The 17,073-nt window shown below is 40.3% G+C and overlaps 1 protein-coding gene and 1 long non-coding RNA gene across 4 annotated transcripts in view; one reads left to right on the top strand and one right to left on the bottom strand.

Annotated features, from left to right (window-relative positions):
- The window catches only part of LOC138066909 (uncharacterized), a 229,573-nt gene that overhangs the window by 165,016 nt on the left and 47,484 nt on the right, over positions 1–17,073 (top strand). The window contains exon 4 of the long non-coding RNA XR_011140604.1: positions 6,556–6,618. This is a non-coding gene — a long non-coding RNA (uncharacterized lncRNA). The remainder of the gene's footprint in view (positions 1–6,555; positions 6,619–17,073) is intronic.
- Positions 395–15,850, bottom strand: ETAA1 (ETAA1 activator of ATR kinase). 3 transcript variants are annotated; one of them, XM_068940731.1, is made up of 8 exons: positions 15,646–15,850; positions 14,676–14,813; positions 14,292–14,368; positions 12,558–12,676; positions 10,070–12,210; positions 3,856–3,873; positions 3,301–3,366; positions 505–2,086 (listed from the first exon to the last, which is right to left on the bottom strand). In XM_068940731.1, the coding sequence occupies exons 1-8, from the start codon at positions 15,767–15,769 to the stop codon at positions 2,043–2,045; spliced, it is 2,727 nt and encodes a 908-aa protein (XP_068796832.1). In that variant the 5' UTR covers positions 15,770–15,850; the 3' UTR covers positions 505–2,042. The 3 variants fall into 3 exon arrangements, with proteins under 3 accessions (XP_068796834.1, XP_068796832.1, XP_068796833.1); XM_068940733.1 differs by lacking the exon at positions 3,301–3,366 and having other exon boundaries at positions 395–2,086; XM_068940732.1 differs by lacking the exons at positions 505–2,086; positions 3,301–3,366; positions 3,856–3,873 and adding an exon at positions 6,429–8,287.

Genomic DNA, 17,073 nt, shown 5'->3' with positions numbered 1-17,073 from the left:
ATCTGCATTCCTTCTGGGTTCCCGCCGCACAAACAGAGCAGTCCCAGTGTTATTAGCACAGATGCAAACAGAAATTAAGTTTTTAACCCCAAGAGTAAATATGTGAGAAATCAGTGACTTTCCAGGTGCTATCCTTGAGTGGTGACAGTGGAAACAGGCACTGTTTGGAGGAGCAGGGAAGAGGAACTGGGGGTTTGTCCTGCCACGAGCAGCGCAGCAGGGATGGTGCAGGTTCCCCTGGCAGGTGATGAAGGGGGGGGTGCAGCCGCTCAAAGCCCCAGGCCCGCTCCCACCTCCTCTCATTCCTAGGTCAGAAATAACATCAAATAACTACTTATTACTTAGTGAACCCCAAGACTTACTATGAAACACAAACATGAGGCAGGTTGGGAGGGTGAAGGTGATCTTTTTTGCATATGCTCAGGCCATCATGGCTACAACACCACTATTAAAAGAAATGAACGGGAAAATTTCACTGAGTAGATTGGGGGAGAGAAGGGTCAACTATTTAGCAAATCTAAAAAATAATGGTGTTTTTCAGAAGTTTCCTGAGAGTGAGTGGGAAGATGGAGAAGAAAGTCTCCAGAAAATCCCCATATCTCAAGAAAGGCTGAAGTGTGCGTTCATTCTTCTGAGACACAGCGAGTCTATGCTGGAGATGCTCTATAAACGACTCAGCCAAAGAACCCGCAGTTGGAACTTTTGCATCTTTTAGAAACGAAATTAATCAGCGTGTAGGAAATTAGGGTACGTTCAGTACTCACAAAGCTACTTGTGTTTTTCTGGAAGACAGGCAAATTGCTGGGATGACAAGTACGTCGGATATGTCTTTCAAAAGTCCCTCTCATCCTTTTGTGAGTGCTTGAATCTCTCAGTTTCCCAAATGTATGTTTGTTTGACATTTGTATAACTAACAGGTGTTTTATGTAGTTTCGCTGCTGCTTCATACTTCCTCAGAAAAATGAGAAAGGGTCTTTCTTTATCTGGTCTACACTAATTGAAATTATCTTGACATATCTTCAAATTTCTTTCTGTTCACCTCCATAACTCCTCCTGCAGGCCGCTCTCCAACTTTTCTCCATATCTATATGGCTATCTATTACAAACCCGTCACTTGGGCAGAATCTTTTTAATGGGTTATATTGTCAAGATTTGACATTCTAATGCAGGGTATTCAAACTTTTTTGATCTCTAGGAATTGTTCATTGGAGATGGGGAGCCTGTCAGATATTTCACCTACACAGACTGCTGTGCATAGATGAACCCTCTGTTCTCAGTCACCTCGCACACTTCTTTAGAAGCAGTCCAAATATTCCCCACATGCATCCACAGATTACAGCTTGAACAGCTTTAACACGTTGAACTCTGGATCCATAACTGTCAGGAGCAGATGACTTATGCCTGTAGGAAAATATCCGAGTTTGACATCTCACTAAAAGTAAACTTGAAACCTAGGAGACAGCGCCAATCTTCTTCAAAGGCACAGGAGGCCGATTGTCGTATAAGCCTTAATAGGGCCTGATTCCCAGTTTGATCTGCTGTTAAGCGAGCACACTTAATGACCACATCAGACAGTGAGGGATAATCACTGAGGGATACAGAGGCAAAAAAACTGAGGAGTTTTGAAAAGCTTGTATGACATTTGGATCACAGTATCTTTTGTGATACCTCCACCTCAGCCTTTGTAATTGGAGAGAAAATGAGTCTGTAGGACTTAGGCTCCATGAACAAGCATAGTGTTCTTTTCCCTTCTTGCTACTGGTTTGAAAGTTGGCATTTAAAGGGGGGAGAAAAAAATCTGGCATCTTCTGATCGTTCACACTGGAAATAGGAGTCTTACCTGGTTTGACTGCCCCTCTGATCAGTGGTTTGCAGTGAAGTCGTGTAAGTCAGCATGTGGAGAATTGAGCAACTCATGTGGAAAAACATTTTTAGCCAGTGTATACAATTCAGTTTCACTTACACATTTTTTATATCTACTCAGGTTCAATAATAAAGTAGCTATTGGGATTAATATCATCTTTGCCTCTTCATATGCAGCATTAGAGCTTACAAAACATCTGGCCCTGTCCAGGTACGTTGTAACCTATGAGAAACAGCAGGGAAGGAAGAGAGCAATTCGAATTTATGATATTTCTAAGCACATACTTTTTTTTTTTTTTTGCTGTAGAACATGAGAGCTATGAGAGCTAATTAAAAAAAAAAGTCCTTTGACAGGCATTATTGGTAGAGGAAGTGTTAACATTTTATCCACGAAAATGTTGCCAAACTGTTACGCAAGCCTTGAAAAGCACATGTTTTTCCTGGTGTTGTGTCAATTTTTTTAATTGTTGGGGTTCAGCTTTCTGCAGGTTTGTAACACCCAAAGCTAAGTATCTAATGGCTTATTCAAAAACAACTATTCATCAATCTCTTCTTAATACCACTGCTGAAACAAAACTTTTAGGCATGAGTAACTCCCCCAGGTACCTGAATATCCTTGGCCCTAAAGCCATGATTCTGCAAAACATGCCGGCATACGCTCAGCTTTAGGCATGTAAAGGAATTCCACCCTTCTTAGACAAAAAAAAAAAAAAAAACACTGAATTGCTGTGCTGTGTTAGACTATAATATTTTATTTGGACCCATCCATCTAGTGTTCATGAATCTACCTGGAAAGTGCAGAAGGGCATGCAAAGTATCATTCCTAAGTCTAATTTTCCAGAGTTGAAACCCAAACCACCCTTAAAAAGGCAAACCTGCAAAGAGCAGGCAATGTCATTAAAAAGGAAATCGGTAAATCCTGTATTCCTCTCCTCACCTCTTCGAACTTGTTCTGGGTGAAAGCTGTTAACTGTGGCTTTTGAGCAGCTATGCATAAATGCAACCTTTTTTCCCCAAAAAAGTTTGAAAATGAGCATAAACAATAACAGTTTCTGATCAACGTGGTCCAATTTTACTAGATTTATGCGCTAAAGACAAGAACTACTAGAATAATGAAATGCATGGGCTTGATTCTCTGTTTGCTCTGTTACCTCCAATGCTTTAGGGAAATGGCAGCAAGACTAGATCAGGCCCTTGCTGGTTTGCCAGCCCACCACACTGACATTGCATACAGATAATAGTCAAAGAAATTTATATTTAGTTCCACAAGAACAGTACATTAGATATTCGTAAGTGTTTTATGAGGCAGGACGGCTCTGATGAGTCCGACAAAAACACCAGTGTGCTTAGTAACCAGAGCTTTGAACAAATATTGCAGTTATGATTTACAGCACAATTGCCAGAGTATTTCCAGTTTCGTCTTTGATGGCTACTTACTCAGGCTGTCATTTTTAGCTCCACAGCTTGTATCTGCCTTGGCCTCTTCCACAAACACTGGATTCACTGGAGTGTGTTACAGACAATACAGCTCTCAAACAATGGGGCATTTGTGTTCATTTTCTTCTATTTTATCTTTGGAATTCTATTTAGGTCACTATCTGTTGCTTCCAGCTATTCTTTCCTGACAAATTGTAGCTCTTTTTAGGCTTAAAAAGATATTATCAAGGAATTCATCTACGTTATTCCTCTGGGTATACAGGTCTAGATGGAATAAGTGCTATGCATAGTATAAGATTACATTGCCATTCCTGAACTGCAGCCCCAAGATTAATTGTGCATTATAGGCCAAAATTTGACGAGCTGCTGGGTGCTGGCCTTTTTGAAAATCTGATACAGCTAACACAATAAAAAACACTATTAGTAAATTTCTGAAATGCTTTAAACATGATCCCTCACCAGCGTGAACTGGAAGGGTGTGACTGTAGGTATGTTGTTCCACAACACACGGTTTTAGCTACAAATCGGGAGAATAATGATTAATGGATCATTTACCTGATCTTGTCTGTCTTCCTGAAAGAAAAAAAAAAAAACCAATTATTAGCTGAAAAATAAAATCATTGGATTTTGGCAAGTAACATCAGGCCTAGAGAGATATTTCAGTATCCATGGAATAAAAATAATACTGCAGGTATGGGGACATACAGGAATTTCATTTACATTTAAACTAAAGCACACTGATTGCTCTGCTCATGTAAAAAATGACTGTGCTCTGAATGAAATGAAGATGAGTGCTTAAGCAAACAGTCATAAATTAATTTATAATGAAACATGACAGTCATAATTTAATTTGAAATGTATTTAAGATTGTTGTTACTATTTGTATAGGTCTTTTTTAGCCTGGAGGAAGCTGTGTCACTTGCTGACTGCTCTTGGAGCACCTAAAAAGACTGTACGCCTAACCTATGCCCCTCAGGTTAGGAGGCACAACGCCATCTCTAGCTACCTCCTACTGCGGGGCTGTCTTAATATCCAGATGTGCCAGGACTAGGCAAAGGTTAAATCCCTCCTGAATGGTAGCTAGCTGCACACGTGCCACGTCAGGCCGCTGCCCTGTCCACGTCCAGCTTTCTGCTGACTCCAGTGGAGCCAGAGGCGGCCAAGGTCCAGGCTGGTACCCACAGTGGTACCCTTGCCTGTGCCCGAGGACAGACAGGCGCCCTCCAGCCCAGCCTCCATCAGAAGCAACTGCCACTTCCCTAACGGGAAACAAGCTCTGTGCTGTAGCCTTAATTTTCTTTTTTTTAATACAAGTGTTCGCGTGTGTGTATATAAATATATATATAAAGCTAAACAATTTATTTTTCATCAGCTTTCTTCTAAAGCTTTTAGACAGTTCTGAAAGTATCCTCTCAGTCAATATGCATATATTCCTTTTTTACAGTAGGGAGTGACCATCCAATTTTTGAAAGACAAAAATTCATAGCTTTTGGAGTTTTACTTTTGATATTGTAGAGGCAGCTCTTCTTTGTAACTATTTCTAACCCCCTAATGAATCTTACTTCTGCCTGCACTGACTCTACCAGGGAAACTGTACTGGGTTATAGTATTTCGCTAAGCTTTTCTCTTTTATCAAATTTGCCTAGTGAAGACGGTATAGAGGATTTTAATTTTGCTGCAAGAAATGATTGATCTGTTTCTAATAGTGTCAAGTCACAAAAAGCAGAAATTCAATTTGTTAATTGGAAGATGACACGATAGAGCATTTGGGCAGAGTCAGTGAGGGTGTAACGAGAAAAAAAAATCCTAATATATGTCTCGACATCAGTTAAGAAACGCTGTTCCCACATACTTGTGATTTCTATTTAGAAAGCAATGGTTAAGAAAGACCAAGTTACAGGCCTTGAAGTGTAATATCGATGCTAAAAATAGATATTTTTGAACAGTAAAACATAATCTAAAGTCCCTCTGTTAATCAACTTAATGGAGAGGCTGGTGCGTACATTATCCCTGAATTGTCAAAAATAATTTAAGTGTTTCACACTGATCAGCAAATGAATTCTTAAAATACACCTAGGCGGTACACCTAGGAAGTACTTAAGCAAATAAAAAGACGATCTGTAGACAGGGTAGAGGCAACTTCAGCTTTGTAGTTAGTGGGTGAAAATACTGTCATATCTGTATTTAATCTCCAGAAAGCTATGTAATTTGTCAAAAAGTAGGTTGTGCCTTCCTACAGTTAGAAAGTTAGCAAAGGGTCCTTTCCATACCCCTCATGACAACAGAATTCTTTGCGTTGTATATTTGGATCTATTTTACAGTGCAGAAGAGAAGACGGTTGGTTAGACTTTCCTGTAAAAGGATGAGCTAGTATATTCTTGCCCTGCTCTCGGGGGAAAGACCTGCAGCAGCATGTTAGGTGCACAGCTACAGGGCCTAATGTGTGCTCCTGGGGAAGGTCAACCTGTAATGCACTCAAGGATATGCAGTGGCAGATATTCAGGTTGTAGCATTTTTGTATGATGATCTTGGATAGCCATAATGTGCTTAGCCTATATTTCAGGTCAGGTATTACTGTTTATCTCAATTTCAGATCTGATTAGAAGTTAGTTCTTTTGCATCAGGGAATAAAATCTTCCTAAAAACTACTGTCCAGCTGATGCTCGTTCCCTTCCGATTAGCTCCCCTTCTCAAATGAGTACTATTAACCATATTATCCTTGAAACAAAAAAATGATCTTGGTTCCTTTTTATATAGATTTTTTTTTCTAGAGAAATATCCTGGGGAGGGAAGGGAAAATAAACTGAATGCTATCCTAGCAAAAGCCTTTTCTTTCCAAGTAAGATTTAACGTTCTTGTGTATCAGTCCTTTAAAAGACAGTTTTATAGCTCCTATATTTAATACTGAGAGTAGAAGCCTTTTCTCATAGCCACTTTCTTGGCCAACAGCACATCTGACAAGTTACCTGATAGTTTAGATTTTTCTAGAATACAATGAAGACAAACATACCCCTCGGATATGCAGATCAAACCACGTTCTCAGAATAAATCCAATTTTTTGCAACCACCACTTCTTTGGTTTACATTTATTTATCGTATGGACATGCAAATATTGCATCTTTAAACTGTCTGAACACTGCTAGCAGGGACCTGACAACACAACAAAGAACCTTGCTATTTCATGTTATATTAAGTGCATTATAAAGGTGAAGTTTTTTAAAAAGCTGAAAACATATTTTCTGGGTTAATTTTCAGCCAAATCAGCAAGCTGATCCAACTCGTCTGCTGCGCAAGGACAGGGAGCCACAGCCAGAGACTGTAAGTAACGCTCCTTTTGGCACCAGCATTGTCTTCAATGGACTTAGGGATTTAATTTTATAATGAACTAACTAGCAAGCAGAGTTGTGAGCAAGACAAAAGGACCTTCACTGGTTTTAAAAAAAAAGGCATCTGCAGTATTTCAGGACTGCACTGCAGATGGTTATGCTTAGAACCAGTTCCTCGAGGTTCAAGGATTTGAGTTTAAATAGATCAAAGGAAGCACTTTGCCACCGCTACAGGTAGAAATCTGAGGCATGGAATAACTGGGTGTCCTAGCAGGAGAGAAAATTCACGTAAAGCCAGTGTGGAATTCTTATTCCATCCTCTTTCACCAATTTCTGTATATTTACCAAGTACAGTATTTTCCAAACCAGACCAGAAAATGTAAAAAAAAAAAAAAAGTTTAATGATGATTTACAAATATACAGTATTTACACTTGCAAGAGTTACAAAAAAAGCACATCCCACAGAAACCAAAAGCTTCCTCTAACCTTTTGGTACATCCCAAAGTTATTTATTTACAAAGCTAAATTACAGTCACTTTTCATAATGCCACACATTTATATGAAAACATTTATCAGTTGTGAAATATCTTCCAGCTTACCCACAAGCAGTCTTTACAGTCTGAGCTCTTCTACCATCTATTACATGAAAAATTCTAGTTTATCAGCCTCAATTAAACTGACATCACATTGCATTTTTATTTTAACAGACCTTAGTTTGAAAAAATATGTATAACTCATAAGGCTAAACTGAGTCATAGGTTTCGAGAATTTCACCTACTGTATTTGCTTATATGGGTTAGTAAAATGACATAGGCAGCCTTTTTTTAGTAAGCTTGGCAATACTCATTTGGAAAAAGGTTGTCCAATTTTGTTAGCTATGGTACTTCCAACTCTTTCTGAAGGGAGTTTAAAAAGCGTCCTTTTCCAGATGCTAATTCCGCCTTCCCCATGTATAATTCTTACCTAAAATAATGAACACGGATTATGCAAGCTTTCCACATCCTGTGCATTTACACTATTTTTTCTGATGTTAGATGTTTTCTGGATTATACCCTTTTTCAAACCAAAACTTAAAACTTCCATCTACATGAGAGCAAAATTTGTATTTCTTAGTCTAACTCTTATATTAAGATATTTATGCATGCTTGAGAGTCTTTGTCTAGATTAAAGTATTCCCAATAAGAGAAATACAACCAAAATACATGTAGTCTGATTTTGAAGTCTTCCACTTTTGTGTGTGTGCAAATACTTTCATGCTCTGAGGATGTTTTACCATTATGCATTGAAGCTGTGCAGTTATGTAAACTGGATGCAATCTTAAACTTCACGGCATTGAAGATAGTTTGGGACTACACATTTACAACGGATATTTTTTAATAAAGACTAAAAATCACCAAAGTATTAGCTATGGCTCAGGATGAAGATTTTTTACTGTGAATTAGGAAAAGCTTGCAGACAGTAGCTGTGAACACAGTTTAAAGAATGTCTTCCAGCATTGCAGTGGTTCTCTCCCCTATTCCATAGGCAGAATATGCTCTAGTCAATTCAAGCATCTTTTAAGGATGCCTGCATTCTGAATTTTCTTCGTGCAAGAGCTTCCTGTTTTTTCCTTTCGATTTCTTCTTGAGAACATTTTCTGTTTTTTTGTTCTACTACAGACACTGAAAATAAAAAACATGCATTAGGAGCCTTCAAGTTTGTTCAATGTGTATTTTAACTCATCTCTTTTCAATGTCTGAAGATATATGGCAAAAGCACACTGTTTTGACACATGAGGCACCCAAGGTAAAAATGGCTCATCTATCCTGTCCTCAAGGCAGGAAGGGGGATAAGATGCATGACCTTTGTAGTGCTGCTCATTACTACCTCCCAATGAAAGTACTGAGATGCAGACACTTGCTTCAAGGAAATTTTACTTGGCTGCCCTTCAAGTGAACTTTGTGACATCAGGAGTCAACACAGGAGATGGCAATGGGTTAAGAAAATTAAGGCTATCAGAGTGAAAAGGGCTCTACAATTTAGTGAGTTAGCCAGAGAGATGGGCATCGAGATGGTAGAGACACAGGGGTCAGATATAGTACAGGTGTCACACAAATAAAACCAGAAAGGTTGAAAAGAGGTCAAAAGCAGCAATAAAAATCTGCAAAGGAGACAAGAGCATGATAGCTAAGCGTAATATTTTATATGTTGTGTTACAGAACTATAAATTCCAATACAATAAAATCCTGACCTCACTGAAACCAGGAAGGAAGACTCCTATCATTATGAAAACGTCAAGAATTTTACCATTTATACGCCAATTTCCAATAATGTATTTTTAATAAGTAGTCTTTCAAACTAGAGAAGTAAAACAAAGGGTGTGTTTCTTAAAAAAAAAAAAAAAAAAAGCTTCAGATGATCATTTATTCTCTAGAATGTTCCACAGAATATCTGGTTATCTTCCCCCCATAGTAACATCTACAATTTCCATTTATCTGCTTCTTGCCCAGGTATGAAACAGATAAAACAGTGATTCTTCAAATAATGCTGGGTGATAGTGTGGAAGAGTTAATTTGAGGGAGTTTTTTTTTTTTTTTAAATAACAGTTCTTTCAAAAAATGAGGTTGAAATGTGCCTTTAGAATGTATTTAGAATGTAGGTATCAATCAAGATTAACACAGATTAAAACTTCACAAAGCCATGAGATAAGTAACAACAAGAAGTGACTGACACCTGACTGATTCTACATTTCTCTAAGTAACATGGAATATTACGTTTCCATGGTCAAGTGATTGCCTGTAACAACTAACTGAGAGGCTAAATGAAAGGAAATAAGTTAGTTTTTAAACTGACTGCACAGAATATTCCACCGGCAATTTTGTCCACTGAGCAAAACAATATAGGCCAATGTTTCAGAAATGCCTAATGATCTGAGGCCAGTTTGCAGGTGTACAATAATAAAAAGATTGTAAATTTGGCATTCCATTTTTCCTGCTACCTTCTTTCCTTCCCCCACCATTTTTTATGGATCAGGGGTAAGGTAAATAATTTTTAACTTTTTTCAAAATGAGCTGTGAATTAAAACACAGACTTAGGCTACAGCATTTGCTAAGCACCAAGACAGCAACATATTTAGGCAAGTCAGAACATGGCATGCTGAGTGGTGCCATCACAGCATACTTGATCTTAGCAAATCTGAGCATCTATGGAGAGCGTGTAATATTCTGAGAAGCAGAGTGAAAGTCGGAAACAGAAGTCTTTTTAACTACAAGAATTTAAGAGATGTGTCAGGACAGTTTTATTCTGCAGAGAAAAAAATTCCAAGTTCTAGTTGGAAGATTTACTAATGCCTAATCTGAACTGATGAATAGTGAAGTCTATTATTAAATCTCTCCTTTGGCATTATGATTACAGCAAGAAAACAAACAAAAACAGTTTAATAATGTTAGTATAAAGATACATACCTGATGTAGGCAGTGCAAAAGATTCTGAGAGGTGTCTCTTGAAAGGTGGTTTCTTATTTTCAAGCTTGCTGTGCAAAGTCACGTTCAAGTGATTCTTGCTTTCTTCCAAATCCTGCAGAGTAATTCCAATGCCTGAATGACTCTCTGGATTTTCAGACTCTACATGAAGAGCAACCTGAGAACTGTTAGTCTTTCGGAACTTAAACTTTGAAGGCATAAGTGACAGTTTGTTACCAGAACTGTTATTTAGCGTCTTTCCCGCATTATACAAAAGATCTTGGCTGTCTAATGTTTTGCTACTAGAAGTGTTTACTGCATTAACAGGACTTACTTCAGAACCAGTCTTTCCTGCTGGCACAGAATTCGATCTGTACCATTTTCCTGAAATAGTCTTTGTAGTATCTTCAGAAGCAGCTAGATGACAGTTTTTAGACAATGTGTATTTATACTCCATAGGAGTACTCGAGATCACAGTTACTGGACTGGAGACATTTTTGCAGTTCACTGCGTGACCTGTTGTAGTCAGTCCATGTGTAACCTTTGAGGAGTTTCTACAGGAAAGGTTTACTGAAAGTGTATCCTGTTTTGCATTACTGTTTTGAGCAAAGAGGCGATCAGATAGTCCTTGTCTAGATGCCGGGCAGCTGTTATCAGCATTTGACCTGGAATTAATATTGGCTCCTTGTGTAGTTTTAGCTCTTTCATTTCCTTGTTTAACATCCTGGCTCTGAGTTTGCTTTTCTATATCGTCACATACCCGATACAACAATTCATCATCCTCACAGTTTGCATCCCAAAGACTGTCAGATTCACAAAACATATCTAAAACCTCATCAGAAAACTTTGGTTCATTCCAGTCAAACGATAGAGGGCATTTCTTTGGTATTTCAGGTTGGTTTAAGTAACCTGTATTAGCTTGGCTGACCGCTTTAGTCAGATCATTAGGTTTTGTATTGGTAGAAATATTGGATGATTGACAGGAAATACTGTGTGCATTATTCCCAAGTTTTTCAGTCTGTGGTCTATGAGAATTGGATTTTGAAGGAAAAAGAGGAACAGGGTTACTTTTAGGCTGAATAGTTTCATTTCCATTCTTCACTTGGGATTGCGTTGAAACAGGAATGTAGTGAAAATCATTGTTTTGGGCGCTCTTCCAAGTAGCATTTATTTTGTCTGGCTTAACCTCACATTTGCCATGAAAGGAAAGAGTCTGTGTCTTTGACATTTCTGTCTTGTTATATGGCTTTTGTAAATGTAGAGATTTTGCAACATTTTGTGTGTTTTTACTAGACTGTTTCAAAGGTGAATACTGCAAATTGTTAGACTTGTGTAAGCTCCCCAAACACGTTACTGAATTGCAACTACTTTTTTCCTTTGTTCTACTAGCATCACTGAAACCACGCGCGGGTGGATTTGTAGGAACTGGTGAAGCCTCTTCAGTACTTATCAATTCAGGATTTTGGGTTATTTGCATGACAAAAGAGTCATCTGCCAGAAAATCTGTATCCCAGTCATCAAAATCATCACTAACTACTTCAGTAAGCTTACTGGAGACCACCACTTTTGTCTTCAAAGAAGAATTTTGTTTTGTCAACATGAAGGTACAAGTTTTTGGAAAAGTCTGGTTCGTGCTTCCTAGTAAACACGGAGTATCTTGTTGACATGTCTCAGAAGTAACATGTTGCATGTTTTTAATTGGCTCAGGAAGGTGTTCTTCCTCCAAGGTGCTTTTGTTTTCCTGGAAACTGTTATTTAAAGAAATACCTGACAGTCCTTGGCTCAGCTGTCCACTACATTTCTGGGTAGAGCAATCAAAAAGGGCATGAAGGGCTATTTCAGCCTCCAGGTCTACAGACTTCTGACTACTAGGTTGACAGGGCTCTGCAGCAGGAACCCCAGTGCTCTCTCCCACTGGTTTCAGGGACAGAGTACTATCTGTTTCAGAAACTTCATCAAGGACCGATTTCTGGTTCTTCATCTGTACTTCATCTTTACAATTACTTAAAGTCTCTGAGGCAGTCTGGACGAAGTCCTGACAAAGCTTCTCTTGTTCCTGAACAGCATCCAACTCTACCAGATTTTTATCAAATTCCTTAGCCAATTTCATGAGTTCGTCTTCAGGATTTTTTATTTTAAGATCTCTAGATTAAAAACAAACAAACAAAAAAATATATATATATAAAAGAAAATCAGATCTATTGAGAAAAATTTGTCAAGTTCAATTACACTATCCTATCAGCTGTTTATTCTGTAATTTAGCAACTACAGAGAGTATGAATGAATCCTGTTTTCAGTGCACAATCAGCATGCATTCCTTTTGCCAATTCCCAGTGATAGCTACTCTGTTAACAAGAGAGATAACAACCCAAAAGTTAAAAGCATTCTGTATGCTAATGTACAATTACTCACTATACATAAACATAATGAAATAATACATCTGTTTTCCTGAAAGTCTAGCTGTGATAGGCAAGACAAAATTGGAACTTACCTTGTACAGCTTAACTTTGTTCTAGCTCGCAGTTTTACTACCCCAGGTGTACAGGGAATGGCATCCTCACCAATCCATGTCTCTAAAAGGGATCCTCCACTGCAGGCTGCTTTTTCATCCTAAATGATTAGATTTATAATGCTTAGCAATTTGATTGCAGATAAAGATTGAACTAGACATACACCTTGCATTCGTTTAAGTCACTAAAACAATTAAACTGGAACAAGTGTGCTCAAAGCCACAGATAGGAGCTAAACCAATACAAGCCAAGCAAGATTATTGCAACAGCGTCTACTGATAGTTTTATCAGTTTAATTATATCAATTTAAAGCAGCAACTTCAATTAAAATAATTGAATTCTATTTTGCCACTCTAATCTAATACTATATTTACTTCCCCAATCAGGTTAACACATCATTTGCAATTTTCACTTTGCAAGCTATATTTTAGTTTACTTTAGTAAGTAGCTACTTGAGATACATTGTCTTTCTCCACCTACAGCAGCATTAACAGACTAGAGAATTTCAGAAAATCATATTCTGTTTGCTTCCTGTTAAAAATTTTGATTTCTTCCATTACAACTCTTTCATACAAAGAGCCTCTAAACAAAAAAAAAAATTAAGTAAAAAACTGAATGAGGTCGTTTCAGAGCTTCAAAGTTCAGGCTTGGATCTGAATTTTCAAATCTAAGAGATACAGTACTGTAGTAGTAAAATGAGAAGTGGGCCAGAGCCACATATTGAACATTAAGAAACACTCCAAGTAGTCAGCAAAAAATAATTTGAACTTTATCAGGGTGGCTTGGGGCGAGGGGGGATGTCAAATTTTTTTTTTTTTAAGGAAGAAAAAGAAGGATGTGAGCAACAGATTGCCCCAAACGAAGTCCAATTTCTAAATAACTCACAATCATGACAGCATTGTAATCATTAAACAGAGAGGAATTGGCATCCCTTATCAATGATTTTGAAATTCTAAAGTATAATTTCTCACAAATATTCTAAATAGTGAAGACAGTTTAAATGGCCCTGTCAATCAAGCAGGCATATTTTGCATGCCAGATACTACAAAACTGTCTTTGTAGAAATGACAGTTCTCTTCTTGCACTTAATAAAAAGCAAACAATAAGCCCACTACTGTAAGGGCATCTTTCACTTTCCAGGCTGTGGACATCAGTTCCCCAGCTGGGAAGACATCAAGAGCATGTACGAGGGTAAAAAAGGCAAACTGATTGGAATTACAGCAACAGTATTACGTCTGTATCATTGTGGAGTCTTTCACCTCAGTGTTGTCCTTGCAGTTCTGCAGTGTGTATTTCAAGATCATTCAGAATGCTTAAAATAACTGTCAAGTAAATACAGTACGTGAAGAAACCATACCTTTTAACAGACCAGTGATTAAGGGTGACTATACCAGAACTGTTTTCCTAAGAACAGGGACAGTAACTTGCATTCTGAAAGTAAAACTTCCTAAAATGGAGATGCCACAAGTCTGCTTTTCTTAATGCATCCTCTTTTTTAATAGCATCTGTGACTCAAGAACAGCCAGTCAAATACTATGGCTGTGATTTTAATTCAGTTCTCTTTTATGAGCACGTTACTACTTTTCTGCACACTTGCTTCTTTCCATGCTAGACTACTGTAGCTAAAATTACATCTTCACCAACACTGAGTAGCGTAACAAAATTTTGCTCGATTATTGCCTATAGAGAGCAGTGTTTTAGAAAGTCATAGTTACCTGAGGAGCAATACGATTAACAATTTCTGAAATTTCTACTGCGCATCTACTGGCAGTCTGTTTCTTTTTTTCATTGCCTAAAAAACAAAACCTTTTTTAAAAATGGCAAAACATTACTACAAAACTCCCTGTGTCTCAAATAATTCAGTTACACCTGGTAAAATCAGAAGTTGATTGAGCGCTATATTGAAGAATTTATGGGATCACAATAAAAAAAAACCACAATCAAACAATCTGATCACCTCTGAACACCCCAACTCCACCATTGCCATGGTGATAACAGGAAGGGGGCTTTTTTTGGATAATTCAGATTTGAAAACTTTTAGTATACTGCAACATATACGTCAAATGGGCAACCTGAAGTATGAATTTTGTTGGTATTACCTAGTCTGCATGCAATTGGTGAATTAGGATCCCAAAAGATTTCTTGCTCTTTATCAGCATCATTAACAGGAGAGCTGAAAGTAGGTATCCGTGATTTCCTATTCAGTGATCTCTTTGGCGTCTTATGTGAACATGACTCTGTGCAAACAGAAAGATGATGCTTATTAAACATTAACACATAAAAGATTGAAATAACTCAGAACATACAACAGGGTAAGACACAAAAAACATGGTGTGTAAGCCTTAAGAATGAAAAGTTCACACTGAGGGTCTGAGTTCACACTCATGAGGGTTCCTTTAATTAAAACACCAGTGGTTTTCACAACTATTAACCCAGAATGCAACTCTACCTTTGCCGGCTGCGCTCCACCAGAGAGGTAGCGGAGCGCTACAGGATGCCGACAGATGCTCGCTTAGCCTCTAAAGGCCAGGACGAGAACCGTCTATCCTCTTAGGCCCAGGAATGGCGACTTCAGCTTACTTCAAGGGAAAGACCCAGCACAGCTGTGCAAGAGGACACTTTGCGCCCCACCTTGCATAGGTCTGTCACCTAGACTCAGATTTGGGTCACAACTTCCATGGCACCTCCAAACTGTCCTGGGTCGCATCCTGCCTTCGTACCAGCATGTATCTCCCCCCTCCCCCAGCCGCCGCCGCCCCAGGCCTCTTCAGGCATAAAGGTTGAAAACCGGGACAGAGGCAGTCGCAAACAGCTCCGTGCGGTCCCGGAGCGGCAGCGAGCGGCACACGTTAGGTGACGCTCAGCCCGCCACAGCCGCCGCTCAGGAAGCGGCGCTGGCGGAGGCAGCGGGGCGGCTGCGGTCTGCGCCCGCCGGCCCCTCCCGGCGCGGGGCCAGAGCGGCGCCCGCCGCCGTCACGGGCGCTGGCGCCGGCGAGGCGGGCTGGGCTGGGCTGGGCTGGGCTGCCCCCGGCCCCACAGCCGCCCCCGGCCCAGCCGCTCCCGCCGTACCTGCCGCGCCGCCGCCCGCCGCCTCCCCCGCGGGGGGGTCCTCCGGCCGCCGCCGGCTGAGCTTCTCCTCGCCGCCGCCGCGCCTCCTCAGGGCGGCGGGCACCTTGCGCCGGCTACTGGGCATGGCGCGCGCCCCGGCAGCGCCCCATACCACCCCTGCCGCAGCTTTCTCGCGGCGCCGCCATCTTGCCCGGGAGCCCGCCACGCCGCCGCCGATTGGCCGGCGCCGCGCCGCCTCGAGCGGCCATTGGCCCCCAGCGGCGGAGGCGGGCGGGCGGACGCGGTAGGGAACTGCCGGCCGCGTTTGGCGGGCCCGCCTCCTGTTCGGAGTAGTGTGGCAGCGGCCTGCGCTGCGCTGGGCTGGGCTGGGCTGGGCTGCCCGCCGCGGGGGGAGGCGTGAGCTGCCCCGCAGGCTGCTTCCTGACTGGAAAGGAAGGGGCAGGCGGAGCGTGGAGGGCAGCGCTGCAGCGGCTCCTAGGTCCCTGCTTGCCCCCCTGCCCTGGGTGGTGCCATTAGTGGTTTGGTGGGGGTCATTAGTTTGTAATACAACATTTAAAAGCTGTTGCGTTGCCCAGGTGCGGGAGTGGCTTGCACGGACCCTTTATGCCATAGGTGAATGTAGATTACATGCCCTGTGTTTACAGATAACAAGGATACTGAGAGGAATCTGTGTCTATTTACAGTAGTAGTAGATACAACTCGCAAGATAACAAAACATACTAAATTTTAACAGACTTACTAGAAAGTGTTACTAAAGTCCTTGCTGTCTCCTGCCATTTCCTAGTGGCCACTTAGCAGCTGGGTATTGTAAAGCGGTCTCCTTTCGTACTCCCGTATGTTTACAAGTATATTCCAAAATACTGTCATAAATAATTAAAATTGACACCTGTCACATTCAATGAGTGCTGTGAATTTTGCAGAGCTGTCTCTTTGATTTCTGCTTTTCTTCCAGCTCATTGTTCACTAACCTCATTCATAAAATGTGAGTATTCGCCACAGGTCTTTCACACATTAGTGAGCTCTTAACGGTAAAAGAATTTTGAAAAAGAATATTTCTAATGTGTATCTAGTTCTGCATGAGAGATCTTGTTACATCAGCTTCAGCATATACAAAGTTGTATTAACAAAACTAGGCAAAAAAAAAATATATCTGCACATACAGAAAAACCAAACAGCTCCACGATGAAAAAACTCCCATTTCCTAATGAAGAAAAGTATGTGTATCTCATTGCAGCTTAAGAACTTAGCCTTGAGCTGATGCTGTTTCTTAAGTTAAGAAAAGTAGTGGTGGAAGTCTGTGATGTTGAAGGGTTTCTCTGTGGAGCTGTAGCCTCAAGGAGGAGGAAGTTTGTGCTCCCTTGCCATGGCGCTGGCAGCTGGATCAGTGGCTAGCTGTGGTGAGGCTCCGTTCCAGGGACTTGTTGCAAA

The sequence above is a fragment of the Struthio camelus genome, chromosome 3, assembly GCF_040807025.1.
Source record: "Struthio camelus isolate bStrCam1 chromosome 3, bStrCam1.hap1, whole genome shotgun sequence".
Taxonomy (NCBI): Eukaryota; Metazoa; Chordata; class Aves; order Struthioniformes; family Struthionidae; genus Struthio; species Struthio camelus.
The sequence above is the reverse complement of the archived record's forward strand: the minus strand, read 5'-3'. Positions and strand labels throughout refer to the sequence as shown.

Coding starts and splice junctions, on each gene's coding strand:
- ETAA1 (XM_068940731.1), bottom strand. CDS start 15,769: ATGCCCAGTAGCCGGCGCAAGGTGCCCGCCGCCCTGAGGAGGCGCGGC. Junction 14,814..15,645: donor GGCGGGCGGCGGCGCGGCAG/GTACGGCGGGAG, acceptor CTGTTTGCACAG/AGTCATGTTCACATAAGACG. Junction 12,677..14,291: donor TTAATCGTATTGCTCCTCAG/GTAACTATGACT, acceptor CTAATCATTTAG/GATGAAAAAGCAGCCTGCAG.